Here is a 16,597-nt window from a genome sequence, read left to right as displayed (position 1 = left end):
ACTGTGATTCCACTTCTGTAAACAAGATCCTGTCATGTCAGGTTTTTCATGTTCTGGACAGCATTCTTCCCCCTGTATGTACTTAATTGTTTCAAAAGGTTTATAAATTGTAATTCCCCGCCCTCGGTGGTTGTGGAGGCCAGAGCATTGGAGGTAATTAAAGAGGAAGCAAGTATATGCCTTCAATAATGAGGGAATTGAGGGCTCTAGGGGACTACCACAGAAGAGATGAGGCTTTGGGCAGATCAGCCGTGGTTATACCTAATGTTGGAGCAATCTCAAGGGCCAAGTGTCTTTCTGCTCCTATTTAATGTTCGGTTGTAAATGAAGATCTGTTGCTGCTGTCAGGGGAACCTCTTGATGTCTGATGTTTCAGCTATTCATGTTCCCGAACTCAGCTTGTGTATTTTTCCAGTTTATTTAGAGAAAACGAGAAAATCTGCAGATGCTGGAAATCCGAGCAACACACACAAAATGCTGAAGGAACTCAGCAGGCCAGGCAGCATCTAGGAAAAGAGTACAGTCAACATTTTGGGTTAAAACCTTTCGGCAGGTTTCAGCTCAAAGCGTCGACTGTACTCTTGTCAATCAAAGGATTTAAACAACAGTTAAAATCCCCACCCATTATCAACATATATTCATTTAAATCAGGCAGTAAGGCAAATACCTTTTTTAAAAAAAGAGGGATCATTTAAGTTGGGACCATACAAATTGACCAAAACAACTTTTCTGTTACAGATTACTCCTTTAACAATTAAAAATCTACCATAAGAATCTGACTCAATATCCTCTTGAGTAAATATATTGGATTTAATAAAGATGGACACTCCCTTAGTTTTACTCTGAGAAGTGGAGTGAAATTGCAAATCCCTCCACCATCCAAAAAATCTATTTTGATCTCCCGCCCTGATATGTGTCCCTTGGGCGAAAATTATATCAGGTTGGAATCGGTTAATGATTTTAAGTCTTTTTTTCATTTGATAGAATGATTCCAACCACGTACATTCCAACTTATTACATTAGTCCGTTTAAATACCATACTATAATTTTATTCTACTCTACACATGCGCAGAGCACATACCAATACGGGATGATCAAAAATGGCGGCGATGAAGAATACAACCACATAGAAAACACGCATGCTCCGGAACCACCCAATGGGAAAAAAACCCTAACTCTAACCCCACCCTCCTCCCCCCATAGCCGGAAAAACAAAACAGGCACCCTATGATAGAATACGAAGCCAGGGACTGCTCTGTCTGTACAAAAAAAAAATTTAAAAAGATTCTCTCTCCCTCCCCCTCGTTAAAAAACCAAAACCCACTGACCTCGTAAGAGGAACAACAAAGTCTCAGCAAAGGAAAGTGTTTACATTCCAGCATCTACCATGTTTATATTTAATCTTTTTTTAAACAAAAAGAACCAAAATAATATTATCTCTTAAAAAGGAAACCCACCACCATTTTAAATTTAACATTAAATCCCTAAAAAAAAGCTTTGAATTCGGTTATAAGACGCTACAATAAAGCAAAAAACAAGTTGATAGCATATTTAACCCAACTAAATTTTCAAAAATACCAACTAGTAATATTGTATAAGTAATTGAACATATACATATACACACACACACACACACACACACACACACACACACACATATATAATAAATAGCCCCATTAGTAGGAAAAACTACCAATTAATTAAGAAAGAAACAAAAAAAACATCAAACCAGATATTAGGTTAAAGGAACAAGTCCCTTTATCTTCTTTTTCTCAGTCAAATGTCCGAATAACCATTTAAACAGTCATACTGAACCATAGCCATTGTTTCCAAAAAAAACCAATGATATGCAATAATGAAGAAATCCCCTTATCTTCTGTTAATAGTTTCTCAATGAAATGTCCAAGTAATCTTCTTTCCGAAATACCAATAATATACGGATAACCAAGCAGCCTTCCAGACAGTTCACTGGGCAGTAGCAGCAGGTATAGTTTGAACGAATGCCAGTGCAACTTTAGGATCAAAAAATGTACGAGGAGGAGAATTAGGAGGAAAAACTTTAATTCTTGTTGGGTAACGCAAGGAAGGGAACAGTTTCTTATCATATGCCTGTTTCATTTTCAGAGCAAATTTTGATCTTTGTTCCATTACCTCCTTCAGATAATTCCCATGAAAACGGAGCTCAGATTCCTTAAATCTAAAAACTCTGTTTTCTTGCCTGTCGCATTATTTGATCTTTAATTTTAAAGTGATGAAAACAAACCAAAACAGACCTTGGCTTATTTGGATCTTTAAATTTCGAAGCAACAGCTCTGTGCGCTCTTTCTATAGTAGGCGGCTGTAATAATATGATAGGAAATAAGGTATGAAAAAGCTTACCAAAGTAAGCAGTTAAATCTCCATCTTCGGCTCCTTCTTGCAGCCCAACAACTCGTATATTCCTTCGGTGAGACCTAGTTTCCAGGTCTATAATCTTATTTTGATATCTTTCCAAATGAGTTGTAGTTTCAAACAATTTTTGCTTAGTTATCTTCAATTCCTCTTTGTGTGTAATAACTTGAGTTTCCAGGTCTTTAAGTTTTCTCAGAAATGACTTCATTTCATTACTATTCTTTTCCATTTGGTCTTTAATTGACTCATTCTGACCTTTAATTGAATTCAGTGTCCGAACCATATCTTCAGCCCATGGTGGCATTTCATCAGGTCTTTCCTTTTGCATCTTTCCTTTCCCATTACCTTTGTCACTAGGTTCAGACAAGTTCTTCCCACTCCTCATAGACATAGACATATTGTTCCCCTTCAAGAATCAGCAAATAAAAATTTTAAATTCGAAGTTTAAACGGGGGGAGAGGAACAAAACTAAGAGCAGCACAAAACTGCTGCTACTCCATTTACAGACAGGCACAGTCTCCACCAACTACTCTTTTCCTAGATGCTGCCTGGCCTGCTGAGTTCCTCCAGCGTTTTGTTTGTGTATTTAGAGAATTGTTTTGTTTCATGCTATATAGTTTTGAAGGTACCAGAAGGTAAAAAATGGGAGGATTGCTGTTATGTGACAAAGCATGCTTTATAGTAGATTAGATTAGGTTATGAGGACGCACAGTCCTCTTTTATTGTCATTTAGTAATGCATGCGTTAAGAAATGATGTAATGTTCCTCCAGAATGGTATCACAGAAACACAAGACAAACCAAGACTAAAAAACTGACAAAAACCACATAATTATAACATATAGATACAACAGTGCAAAGCAATACCGTAATTTGATAAAGAACAGACCATGGGCATGGTAAAATAAAAAGAAAAAAATCTTGTTGCTAAAGTTCTTATTTTTATCTGGAATTTTCCCAAAATCATTGTTTTCAGGGGTTCAAGACCTTATCCAGTTGCTGTAGATGATATTCTGTTTCAAAAACCAGTTGAGATTGGTTCCCTGCTATACCTTTCATCACAGGTAATGTATGTTTAACAAAATTGAAACTTTGTTTTTGTGCTTTGCTTGATTCATGGTAGCTTGGCTAAATTAAGTTAGTCCATCCAGAGATTAGGCATTCTGTGCTCAATTGTCCCTCACTAAATATTCTGTCACCACTCACTCCCTCTTCCCCTACTCCAATAAAATCTTTAGATTTAGTTTAAATCATTCACATTCAAAACAATGGAATGTTGTTCCTTCTATTGTAAAACAGTATTTAACCCTATTTTGCAATAATTTAGCATTGACGATTATTTGATTATCTCATTGTCATTTGTGGCACACTACATAAAGTTTGATTACTATTTCTTACATTGTAAGTATATACACTTAAATTGCAAATGTTTTATGACTTCAAAAGAATAATACAAAAAATACCAGTTAATTGGGCCATCGGTTAATTGGAGCAGCTGCTTATATTAGGACAATAAATTACCTAGAGTTACCCATAGCCCTCTATTTTTCCAAGCTCCTTCTACCTATCCTGGAGCCTCTTAAAAGACCAGACCCTATTGTATCTGCCTCCACTGGCAGCCCATTCTACGCACTCACCACTTTTTGCGTAATAAAGACATCCCCTCTATACCTAGGTCCAAGCACCTTAAAACTGTGCCCTCTCGTGTTAGCCACTTCAGCCCTGGGAAAAAGCCTCTGACTATCCACACCATCAATGCCTCTCATCACCTTAAACACCTTTATCAGGTCACCTCTCATCCTCCGTCGCTCCAGGGAGAAAAGGCCGAGTTCACTCAACCTATTCTCTTAAGGCATGCTCCCCAATCCAGACAACATCCTTGTAAATCTCCTCTGCACCCTTTCTATAGTTTCCACATCCTTCCTGTAGTGAGGTGACCAGAACAGAGCACAGTACTCCAAGTGGGTTCTGACCAGGGTCCTATACAACTGCAACATTACCTCTTGGCTCTTGAATTCAATCCCATGGTTGATAAAGGCCAATACACCATATGCTTTCTTAACCACAGAGTCAACCTGCACAGCAGCTTTAAAAGCCCTATGGATCCAGACCCCAAGATCCCTCTCATCCTGCACACTGCCAAGAGTCTCATCATTATATTCTGCCATCATATTTGACCTACCAAAATGAACCACCTCGCATTTATCTGGCTTGAGCTCCATCTGCCACTTCTCAGCCCAGTTTTACATCCTATCGATGTCCTGCTGTAACCTCTGACAGCCCTCCACACTATCCACAACACCCCCAACCTTTATATCATCAAATTCTTTTAGTCTTACTGACATCAAGTAGATGCAAGTTTGTTACTGCAACACCACTCAACTAGATTTATTTCACTCCTGTATGCCTTTTCGTCACCATCTGAAATTCTGCCAACAATAGTTGGTGTCGTCAGCAAGTTTATAGATGGCATTTTAACTGTGCCTAGCCACCCAGTCATGGGTGTAGAGAGGGTAGAGCAATGTGCAAAGCCACATCCCTGAGGTGTGTCAGTGTTGATCATCAGCAATGGGGAGATGTAATTTCTGATTCACACAGATCGTGGTCTTCCGGTTAGGAAGTTGAGGATCCAGTTGCAGAGGGACAGTACAGAGACCCAGGTTTTGAGGCTTTTTGATCAGAACTGTAGGAATAATTGTTAAATGCTGTAATCAATAAACATCAGCCTGACAGAAGTATTAGTATTGTCCATGTAATCCAAGGCCACATGACGAGCCAATGAGACGCATCTGCTGTAGAACTATTGTGGCAATAGACTGATTGCAGTTGGTCCAGGCCCTTACTAAGGCAGGAGTTAATTCTAGCCATAACCAACCTCTCAAAGTATTCTTCAGTGAAAATAACATTATTTGTTCTGTCATGTGAGGCAGATGATCATAGTCTTCCATCTGTTTTCAATCTGTGCCTGTGGGGAAGACCCTCTATACGCTGTTGTACTTGTTCTTTTCTCTGTCCATGACCATGATTGTTCATTGCCCATTCTCCTCTGATCTCTCTCACTAACAAGGTGTTTTTGTCAACAGAACTGTCAACTCATTGGATTTTTTTTTGCCCGCACCATTCGCTTTAAACTCTAGAGACTGTTAAGCATGAAAATCCCAGGAGATCAGCAGTTTCTGAGATACTTAAACCCCCACCCCCAGTTTGGCTCCAACAATCATTCCATAGTAAAAGTCACTTTGATCACATTTGTTCCCTATTGAGTACTGCCACATGGTTAGCTGATTAGATGTGTACCTAATTAGCTGGCCACTGAGTATGTATTATTACTGTAATTTTTGCATAAGCAGTTCAAATAATTTCAATCTCTGCAAGGGGAGCTGGCAAGATTGTTTAAGATAACAGCTTTCCTTTGTTCACTATTCAGGTTTGTTACACCAAAGGCAACTACATTCAGGTCAGAGTCCACAGCACAGTGGTTGATCCAGTTTCCCGGGAGCACCACACCACCAATATCTTCCACTTCACCTTTGGCTCAGAGAACGAAGTGATGCAGGTTTTCCCAAAGACCTATGGAGGTAATACATTTATGAGGAGTGCTTAGATCTGGCCTAGAAGCAGTTTCACAGCTGTTCACTTAAGTTAAATTGCTGTTAATTTTGTGATTAAGTTGATAACAAAGGCTGTTAAGTAAGAATTGCATTCATTAAATGTTGGTTATCTATCTGAATTTTTCAGTCAGCACCTGAAGAAACAGATTACTAAGATTGATATACATTATAAATTGTAGGATCTGTATACAAGTAAATAGTACACTATGTTATTATGCTATCTGCAGCAGAGTATGTTGTTAGCTTTCTTTCCTTCAATGAGTTGGATTAGTATAATTAGTTGGATGAGTAGTGACTTGTAGCAATCTTATTCAAATTTGATGCTAAGTGACTGTGTAACCATTATAATTACACAGTGATCATTGATGAAACTGGTAAGAACTCATTTATTCTCCATTCATAACTTTGCATTTCGGCACTTCAGAGAGCATTTCATCAATGATATTGTTCAAATTAAATTTTACTACAAAGTACATGTATGTCACCATGAGATTCATTTTTCTGTGGGCATACTCAGAATACCTATGGAATAGTAACTTTAACAGGATCAATAAAAGATCAATCGGAGTGCAGAAGGCAACAAAATGCAAATGGAGAGATACTGTTCCCAAAGGAAATTAGTAGCATTACAAGAGCATAGATATACAAATATTAGAAGAGAAGTAAGGAAGAATAAAAGAAATCACTTCCCCGGCTATAGGTTTGACTCATGGCCAAGGGCAAGAATGACCTCCTATAGCGCTCTTTGGAGCAGTGCAGTTGTCTTAATCTATCACTAAAAGGGCTCCTCTGTTCAGCCAAGGTGCCATGCAGAGGGTGAGAAACATTGTCCAGGATTTTCTATAGGGACCTTTGTTTTACCACAGCCTCTAGTGTGTCCAGTTTGACTCCTATAACAGAACCAGCCTTTCTAATCAGTTCATTGAGCCTGTTGGTATCACCTGTGTTGATGCTATTGCCCCAGCACACTACCACATAGAAGATTGTGCTGCCAACAACAGACTGGTAGAACATGTGACGAGGCCTGCATACTCGAAAGGACCTTAGTCTTCTTGGGAAGTAGAGGCAACTCTGGCCCTTCTTGTACACAGCCTCTGTGTTGGTGCTCCACTCAAGTCTGTCATCCAGGTGCACCCCCAGGTACTTGTTGGTCCTAACCACATTCACATCCTCACCATCAATAGTAACAGGGAGCAATACAGGATTAGTCTTTCTAAAGTCCATCACCATCTCCTTTGTCTTACTGATGTTGAGCTGCTGATGATTCAGCTTGCACCATTTGACAAAGTCCTCCACCAGGGCCCTGTATTCATCCTCCCGTCCTCCCTTTATACATCTAGCTATTGCTGAGTCATCAGAGAGCTTCTGCAGATGACATGACTCAGTGTTGTATCTAAAGTCAAAGGTATACAGGAAGGGAGCCTGTACAGTCCCCTGTGGGGCCCCAGTTCTGCTTATAGCCATGTCTGACACACAGCTCTGAAGCAGCACCAACTGTGGTCTGTCAGTCAGGTAGTCCATTGTCCAGGATACAATGGAAGTGCCAACCTGCATTGAACAGAGCTTCTCCCCCTGCAATGAGGGCTGTATGGAATTGAAGGCACTTGAGAAATCAAAAAACACGATTCTCACAGAGCTGCCCTGCTTATCCAAATGGGAGTAGGCTCTCTTCAGCAGGTCAATGACAGTATCATCGACTCCAATGTGCTCCTGGTTGGTGAACTGCAGGGGATCGAGGGCTGATTTGTCCAGGGGTCGAAGGTGAGCCAGGACCAGCCTCTGTAGGGTCTTCATGATGTGTGAGGTCAGGGACACTGGACTATAGTCATTCACGACTTTCAGTTGGCTCTTCTTGGGTTCTGAGATCACACGTGATGTAGTCGGGACCCTTTCCAGGCTGTGAAAATGCAGTGGAGAACTGCACACAGCTGCTCAGCACACTCCTTCAGGACCTTGGGGTTCATGCCACGTCTGAGTTAATAAATAATGAGAACATGAGATCAAAGGTTCATTTTATTGTCAAAGTATGCATGTACAATACAGCTCTGAAATGTACCTTCTCCAGATGGCCATGAAATACTGAAAGAACCTAGGTGTTGAAAGAAAAGACATCAACTCCACCCACCCCGGCATGAAAAAGGAAAGAAACAAAACTCATAGACCCCAAAAGCTCCCCTCCCCCACAGAAAAAAACAGCAACAATAACAATCCCCAACCCCCTCACCCACAGAAAGGAACAATGGCAGTAGCACCAAACTCCCAACCCCCCACACAAAAAAATTAACAGATCAGCCACCCACTAATCTGCCACAAGACAGAAAACATCAAAAAACTGAAGGAAACCAATATGCAGTACAGTCCAATAATCACATAAATCTCAAAATATTGGAAATATCTTTTCATCCACATAAATTAAGTCCTTCCGCGAAGAGTGACCGCCAATCCAGCTACTGACTCTTTGTTGGAAGAGTCATTCAACTCAATGCTTCAGTCTTCCTCGCTGCTTTGAGATGGAGCCATTCATGACCCTGCACCTCGTCTCTGGTGTTTTCTGTGAGTCAGCTCATATTCTCAGTCCTTTTTGGCCCCCCCCCCCACCCGTCTCTGATCTCCAGGAGGCAGCCCTCCTGACCCCAGCATAGCACTGAATCCTTTGATCGAGTTCCAAACTGTATGTCACAGGCTCGCAACAGTTTCCGTAACACAAACGAGACAAAAAGAACAAGCAGAGGACGTAGAAAAAGTGAGGTAATTGGAGAGATTTGCCGTCTGGATGATGTCGCCTGAAGAATTGTTATTCGCTGGTGCCAATGAAATTAAAGAGTTCTTAAAGTGAGATAATTGGTTGCAGGAATATTTCAATGATGCGGCAAGTGAGTGTAGTTATTCCCTTTTATTCAAGAGACTGATAGTTGAGGGGAAGTAACTGTTCTTGAACCTGGAAGTGCAAGTCCTGAGGCTCCTGTACTTTCTACCTGATGGCAACAGCAAGAAGAGACCATGACCTGGGTGGTGGGGATCTCTGATGATGGATGCATGACAGTGTTTCATGTGGGAGCTCTATACCCATGGTGGGCTAAATCCACTACCTTTTGTAGGGTTTTCCATACCAGCCTATGATGTAGCCAGTCAGTATACTCTCCACAACACATCTGTACAGTTTGTCAAAGTTTTAGATGTCATGCCAAATCTGTGCAGATTCTTAAAGAAGTAGAGGTACTGTTGTACTTTCTTGCAATTGCACTTATGTGCTGGGTCCAGGATATGTCCTCTGAAATAGTAACACCCAAAAATTTAAAATTACTAACCCTCTTCACTTCTGATTCTCCAATAAGGACTGGCTCATAGACCTCTGGTTTCCCTCTCCTGAAGTCTTTCATCAGTTCCTTGGTCTTGTTGACATTGAGTGAAAGGTGGTTGTTATGACATCACTCAGCCATATTTTTAATTTTCCACCTGTATGCTGATTCATCACCATTTTCGATTTGGCCCACAATAGAGGTGTTGTCAGCAAACTTAAATATGGCATTGGAGCTGTGCTTAACCTCACAGTCATAGGTATAGAGCAAGGGCTAAGTACACAGCCTTGTGGTGCAGCTGTTTGATGCAACCTTTGTGTTCTGAGACTCGACTGAGGCCATTCTCTACCATTTTTCTGATGGTTGCTGAGCAAAATCTACCATTGTGCTCATACCATTATACGGCAGAGTATGGTGTTTCCATAACTCAGGGCTTTAGAAGAATAAATGGGGACATTATGCCATTACCATGCAGCATACAAACCAGGAATTTCACCATGATAGAAGAGGTTCTGTGGAAATGTTAAGCAAACAAAATGCCAGAGACACTTGGCACATCAGGCAGTGTCACTGGAAGGAAATGAACAGTTGATGCTTCAGCCTGAGACCCTTTACTAGGACTGGAAAGAAAGACGTGGGGGAAGAGTACAAGCTAGCAGGTGACAGGTGAGACCAGGGGAATGTTAGAGGGAATGAAAGGGAGTAATGTGAAAAGCCAGGAGATGTTAGGTGGAAGAGGTAAAGGAGGAATCTGATGTACGAAGACGGTAGACAGTGGAATAAAGGAGGTGGGGAACTACAGGCAGGTCATGAGGGTGGGGGGGGGGTGCAGAAAGAAGCAGACTGAGAGAGCCACCAGAATGAGGGAAAACAAAGTTAGGAGGGAACAGAGTTGAGTGGTTACTGCAGATGAGAAATCAATGTTCATGCCATTAGGTTGGAGATGAGCAAAGCAGAATATGTGTGGATCCTCCTACACGTATTCTCACCATTGCAGCAGAGGAGGCCTGGCCAGATATGTTGGTGTGGAAGTGAAATGGGTAACCCCAGGGAGATCCTGGCTGTTGCAATGGATAGAGCAAAAGGTTGGACGAAGTGGTTCCCCCAATCTGCATCAGGTCTCACCAATGTATGGGAGGCCACACCAGGAGCAATGAATGACCCCAAGAGACTTGCAGGTAGTGGAGGGCAGGTATAAGCACATAGCATGGTTGTAGGGATAAATGCCAGGAGAGATATCTGTGGAAGGAGTCATGTAAACAAGGGAGTAACCGAGTGAATGGGGGGGGTGGGGGGGTGCAGTAGAGGGAAAGATGTGACTGTGGTAGGATCATGTAGGAGTTAACAGAAGTTGTGGAGGTGGTGGATGCAAAGGCTTGTAGGGTGGTAGGTGAGGGCAAGAGGAACCCTATTCCTGTTATGTCTGGGGGTGGTGGAATGGGGTGACCACTCCTTTTTGATTTCCCACATTCTTTAGTCCTCTCACCCCTTCTCTTTCCCTCCTGCACCCTCATGATCTGCCATCACCTCCTGTTCCCTATTACCTTCACTTTATTCCACAGCCTACTGTTCTCTCTTAATCGGGTTCATTCTTCTGCCCTTTACCTCTTCCACTTATCACCCCTTCCCCCACATCTGGACTTGTGTATCACTCACCCGTCTGTATATGTCCCCCTTTCCCCACCTTTCTATTCTAGCTTCTACCCGCTTCTTTTCTATCCTTGATTAAGGGCCGTGGCCCGAAATGGCCACTATTCATTCCCCTCTGTAGATGTTGCCCAACTTGCTGAGTTCCTCCAGCATTTCGTGTGTTGCTTGGGAATTTCACCATGTTGATAAAGGTGAACAGAATAAGAATCTTCCTTGGAAATCAGAACAATCTTGGGCTTGTGTATGGATGTCAGAAGAGTGTTCAAACACAATTACACTCACAATTACTCTGCTCTACCACCAGATGGAAAAATACAAAGATGGTATTCTGAAGAAGTATTTATCTTTAATGGCATTCAGCTCTCAATGTAAAGATTCCTGTAACTAACTTATTTCGTTTAGTTGCTTTTTTAAATGTACCTCATAATCTCATTCTGGGTTTACTTACAGAATCAATGCTATATTTGGATGGAAAACGTCACTTTAAAGCAAGGTTGAACAACTGCAATTGATCAATTTACTATTTGACAAGTGTCATTCTGAAAAGCCGTATCTAAATATAATATGGGTTTGTGCTTTTGTTTAGTAATGTAGTTTAACTTTTCTAAAATATTTATTACTGAATTACTTGCTAGCTTTAACAATCAACCTTTAATATGATGTTTTTGCACATTTCCTGATAGGTGTATCTAATAGGTTGTGACACAATGCATAAGCAAGCAGCCTTGTGTTAATGACTTTCCCTTGCTGATGTAATGCACACATGAACCCAGGAGTGGGTATGAATGTTTAAGATATTCATTTGTTATTCAGCAATAGTATGATCTAGACCTGCTAGTAACTATAAAACTCAAGAATTACTCTTTGGTATAAGAAATCCTGTAGCATAACACTAATTGCCATTAAGATGTACGAAAAGTTAACCATCCATTTATAAGTATTAAAAGTGTGTAACAAATACTTTAAGTTTAGCCAAACTGACTTAATGCATAGGAAATTATTTTATCTCAATATATCCAAATATACATGCGTTTTTTGTACTGGTGTGGTGGGAAAAGATTTTTTGCACATGTGCATGGGCTGAGGTTGGTATATTAGCATATTTTTAATACTGATCAGGTATGTAGGGTTAACTATTGCTTATAATATCTACCTTTCACTAGTTTAATTTTGTATGTTGCAAAGTTTAATTAGATTGAGTAATTCAGTCTGAACAGCTTAAGTACCCTAAGATTGCTCTGTAGTAAAGTTAATTATTGTCACTGGTTGCTTCCTTTTACATGCAGCTGGGAACCCATTCAACCTTGGTTAATGCATAACACCAAAGTTATCCAAAATGAGAAGGGAAGATTCCTTTTTCTACATGTGGAAGGTCAATGGGATATTTAAATGTGAGGGTAATTTGGCCTTTCCCATGGACCCAGCCCTCTTTGTTGTGTTTTGTAGTTGTCTACTAACAGAACATGTATACTTCCTAAACTCAAATGTTTACCTTTTAACTTGGGAAATTATCAATGGTAGAATTCATAGAAATGAATAAATGTAGATGTCTGTTTCTTCTAGTTTACTGTAAACAATTGCAGTGTGGAAAGCAATGGGGAATATTACATTTTTTCTTCCTGTTACTGTGAACCATTATAATAACTACAGACAAGCAGATTACAGACTTGTTTATTGTTTCAGCTCAGTTGATTAAAAACGAGTTTAGATTTAACGTTCTCTTTCAAAATACTTAAGTTTTCCGGCTGGATCTGGAATTATCTGAAAGAGAAAGGACATGACAGCAGGTCAATCTCAGTGGTTACTTTTGGTTAAGACTATTTCAGGTTAGCTGCTTACTTTTGGGGGGGGGGGGGGTAGTGTAATTCAAAGTAGTACCAGTGTATTGATGAGACTAGATCAAAAGCTTAAGAGTCCATGTGATCCAGGGAAAGCTGAAAATTGGATCCAAAATGAGTACGGCCATAATGGATAACAGCAGTGGGTTAGTTTGTGACTGGAAGCCTATGGCACATTGGATTCTCTCCCCGCCCCCAAAGAAAAATCATAACAGCAATTCACCATTGCAAAATTCATAAATAATTGCCCAAAATTTGGAATGAGTTTCACGCTCATTGAATCTGAGGGTGGGAAAATAGTAAATTAACAACACATTACCTGACACATGCAGATGACACGGCTTTATGGTACAAAAAAAATGCAATGCAACCCGATTACAACCTTGTCTGTAATTAATGATTTCAACATTATTATAGGAGGTATGATTTGTAAATTTTCTGGTACAAAAATTGGCAGTGTGACAGGAAGATATGTGGGTAAAATGGGTGGAGAAATAACTGATGGAATTAATTCTGATAAATAAGATACATTTTATGAAGACTAGTAAGGCCAGGACATGATGAATGGCAAGGTTTCATAAAGTATCTTGGAAAAGGGAGATTTTTTTCCCTGTAGAAATCCATGGATGCCTGAAGGTGGCAATGACACAGCATTCCTGATTTACAGTCTGTGCCCTGACTAATGAATTCAAGTGTGGCAAGGCAATAACAACTTTATAATACAATGATTAGGCCACAGTTAGAGTAGTGCGTGTAATTCTGGTCACTGGAAAGTGTGACTGCATGAGGGTGCAGAGAAAATCTGCCAAGATATTGACTGGAAAGGAGTGGGAGAGGAAAAAAATGGATGAAATTGTCTATTTTCCTTGGAAGGCATGAGCAGAATTTGATTGAAGAATATGAAAGTAAGCATATAGGGTAACAAGCTTTTCTCCATGGCAGAAGTGAACTAAACAAGAGGACAAAAGATCAGGAGGAATTTTTTCACCAAGCTGATGGCACAGTTAGTGCAATCACTTAAATTGGCAGCGATGGGGCTCAATTCCCCCTGCTGTGTATATGGAGGTTGTCCATTCTCCCTGCAACTGTTTGAATTTCCTCAAGGTAGTAAATTGCCACCAGACGTGTGTTGACATTTGCAGACTACCGTAGCACAATAGTCACTGATTTGATTTGGTGCAAAACAATGCAGTTCACTGTATTTCCATGTACATGTGAGAAATAAACATGATCTTTATACAATGGTGAGAATCTGGAATGCATTGTCTGAGGGATGGAAGGTCAAATCTCTTAACAGGTTAGTTAGATGAGTGCTTAAATTGTGAGGCCATAACATGATAGGGCTAATGCTGGAAAATGGTATGGCCGAACACTCTGTTCTTGCAGCACATGACTCATGGCAAAAGTGTCAAACAACAGAAATTTAATTTCCAGATATAATAAAATTGGGATAGTTAACATACTAAAAAAACTGGACAGTTTGTTTTTTTAAAAAAAGTTCTTCAGCCTATTTTCACTTTTTCCTAGAGGTGCTAGAGGGATTTTCTTCTGCTCTTTCAATCAGGAAAGTTATGAAATAAGTAGTTAGTTCCCCTATTCCTGTTGATACAAGAGAAACGATGGCCACAGCTTAAAGGGTAAATGAAAGCTTTAGATTGCAGGAGATATAACAAAGCATTAAAAAAAAATGACAGGATAGGTAGTGGTCTGATGGAACCTCGTGTACAGTAAATCCACAAATTCTGAAAGGTAGCAGGTTAAAAGATGCTCATCTTTATTAGTTGAGGCATATGGAACAAAAATGAGGTAATGCCATATGATTTAATACTGCTTGTTCTGCTTACATTTTTGGGCACAGTACATGATTACACTGGAGAAGTGCAATGGCATTTATTAAAAAGCTGTTGACAAGATAGGAAAATTGTAGCTACAAGGAACAACAAAACATGGTGAATAAAATTGAGGGGCTTATCTGAAATGAACTTATTTACAATTGAAGTGGAATAAATATCCGTAATATACAAATTTAATTTAATGCATAAAATTATTGGAAGGAAGAAGTATAGCAATATTTAATCTTAAATGTCTGAATTAGAAAATAAAATCATATGTATAAAGTTGTCTTTGTTGTGAGTGTTGTCCTATCATTTTGGGACACAGACCTCAACTGTACCAAATGACATTTGCATAGCTTGTGTCTTGTGATTTAGCTTTTGAAAAGCATTAAGTTGGATAAGTCTTCAAGACCAAATGAGTTCTACCTCAGACTACAGTGGGAGGTAAGGGAGGAGATTGCTGAGCCTCTGGCAATGATCTTTTGCATCATCAATGGGGACGGGAGAAGTTCTGGAGGGTTGTAGATGTCGCTCCCTTATTCAAGAAAGGGAGTAGAGAGCGCCAGGAAATTATAGACCAGTGAGTCTTCAGTGGTTAAGTTGATGGAAAAGATCCTGAGATGGAGGATTTATAAACATTTGGAGAGGCATAATGATTAGGAATAGTCAGCATGGGCCTTGTGAAAGGCAGGTCATACCTTACAAGCCTGATTGAATTTTTTGAGGATGTGACTAAACACACTGATGATGGTAGAGCAGTAGATGTAGCATATATGGATTTCAGCGAGGCATTTGATAAGCAAGACTTATTGAGAAAGTAAGGAGGCATGGGATCCAAGGGGACATTGCTTAGTGGATCCAGAACTGGCTTGCCCACAGAAGGCAAAGAGTGGTTGCATATGGGTCATATTCTGGATGGAGGTAGATGACCACTGGTGTGCCTCAGGGATTTTTCTGGGACCCCTACTCCTTGTGATTTTTATAAATGACTGGATGAGGAAGTGGAGGGATGGGTTAGTAGATATGCTGATGACACAAAGGTTGGGGGTGTTGTGGATAGTGTGGAGGGCTGTCAGAGGTTACAACAGGACATTGATAGGATGCAAAACTGGGTTGAGAAGTGGCAGATGGAGTTTAACCCAGATAAGTGAGAGGTGGTTCATTTTGGTAGGTCAAGTTTGATGGCAGAATATAGTATTAATGGTAAGACTCTTGGCAGTGTGGAGGATCAGAGGGATCTTGGGGTCTGAGTCCATAGGACACTCAAAGCTGCTGTGCAGGTTGACTCTGTGGTTAAGACGGCATACGGTGCATTGGCCTTCATCAACTGTGGGACTGAGTTTAAAAGCTGACAGGTAATGTTACAGCTATATAGGGCCCTGGTCAGACCCCACGTGGAGAACTGTGCTCAGTTCTGGTCACCTCACTACAGGAAGGATGTGGAAACCAATAGAAAGGGTGCAGAGAAGATTTACAGGATGTTGCCTGGATTGGGGAGCATGTTTTATGAGAATTGGTTGAGTGAATTTGGCCTTTTCTCCTTGGAGCGGTGGAGGATGAGAGGTGACCTGATCGAGGTGTACAAGATAATGAGAGGCATTGATCATGTGGCTAGTCAGAGGCTTTTCCCCAGGGCTGAAATGGCTAACAGGAGAGGGCACAGTTTTAAGGTGCTTGGAAGTAGGTACAGAGGAGATGTCAGGGGTACGTTGTTTTTTTTAAACTCAGAGAGTGGTGAGTGCATGGAATGGACTTCCAGCAGTGGTCGTGACCTTTGGATAAGTCACACTAGCTGAACTGCCAGAAGCCTGATATCAAGATATTCTATGGCTTTCCCATGGCATTCTAAGCATCTTCTATGAATTTAATGCCTCAATGTGTCCAATACAAATCATTCCTAATTTTAACATGAAGTTCCAGTGATCCAGTTGCAGTGCTGATGGTGCAGGATCTACCTGCTTTAATGTACAATCTA

General features: G+C 40.5%; 2 protein-coding genes across 5 annotated transcripts in view; one reads left to right on the top strand and one right to left on the bottom strand.

The window, feature by feature from the left end:
• LOC134348193 (acyl-coenzyme A thioesterase 9, mitochondrial-like) overlaps positions 1 to 11,535 on the top strand; it is an 87,358-nt gene extending 75,823 nt beyond the window's left edge. For all 3 annotated transcript variants that reach the window (XM_063051196.1, XM_063051195.1, XM_063051197.1), the window contains 3 exons: positions 3,366 to 3,453; positions 5,817 to 5,967; positions 11,400 to 11,535. In XM_063051196.1, the coding sequence (XP_062907266.1) occupies positions 3,366 to 3,453; positions 5,817 to 5,967; positions 11,400 to 11,461 (301 nt within the window). In that variant the 3' untranslated portion in view covers positions 11,462 to 11,535. The remainder of the gene's footprint in view (positions 1 to 3,365; positions 3,454 to 5,816; positions 5,968 to 11,399) is intronic.
• A 984-nt stretch (positions 11,536 to 12,519) lies between these two features.
• Positions 12,520 to 16,597, bottom strand: part of prdx4 (peroxiredoxin 4) — a 55,389-nt gene continuing 51,311 nt past the window's right edge. For both annotated transcript variants that reach the window (XM_063051199.1, XM_063051198.1), the window contains exon 7: positions 12,520 to 12,710. In XM_063051199.1, coding sequence (XP_062907269.1) covers positions 12,660 to 12,710 — 51 coding nt within the window. In that variant the 3' untranslated portion in view covers positions 12,520 to 12,659. The remainder of the gene's footprint in view (positions 12,711 to 16,597) is intronic.

This window comes from Mobula hypostoma, chromosome 6 (genome assembly GCF_963921235.1).
Source record: "Mobula hypostoma chromosome 6, sMobHyp1.1, whole genome shotgun sequence".
Taxonomy (NCBI): domain Eukaryota; kingdom Metazoa; phylum Chordata; class Chondrichthyes; order Myliobatiformes; family Myliobatidae; genus Mobula; species Mobula hypostoma.
This window is presented reverse-complemented; position numbering and strand designations above follow the sequence as displayed.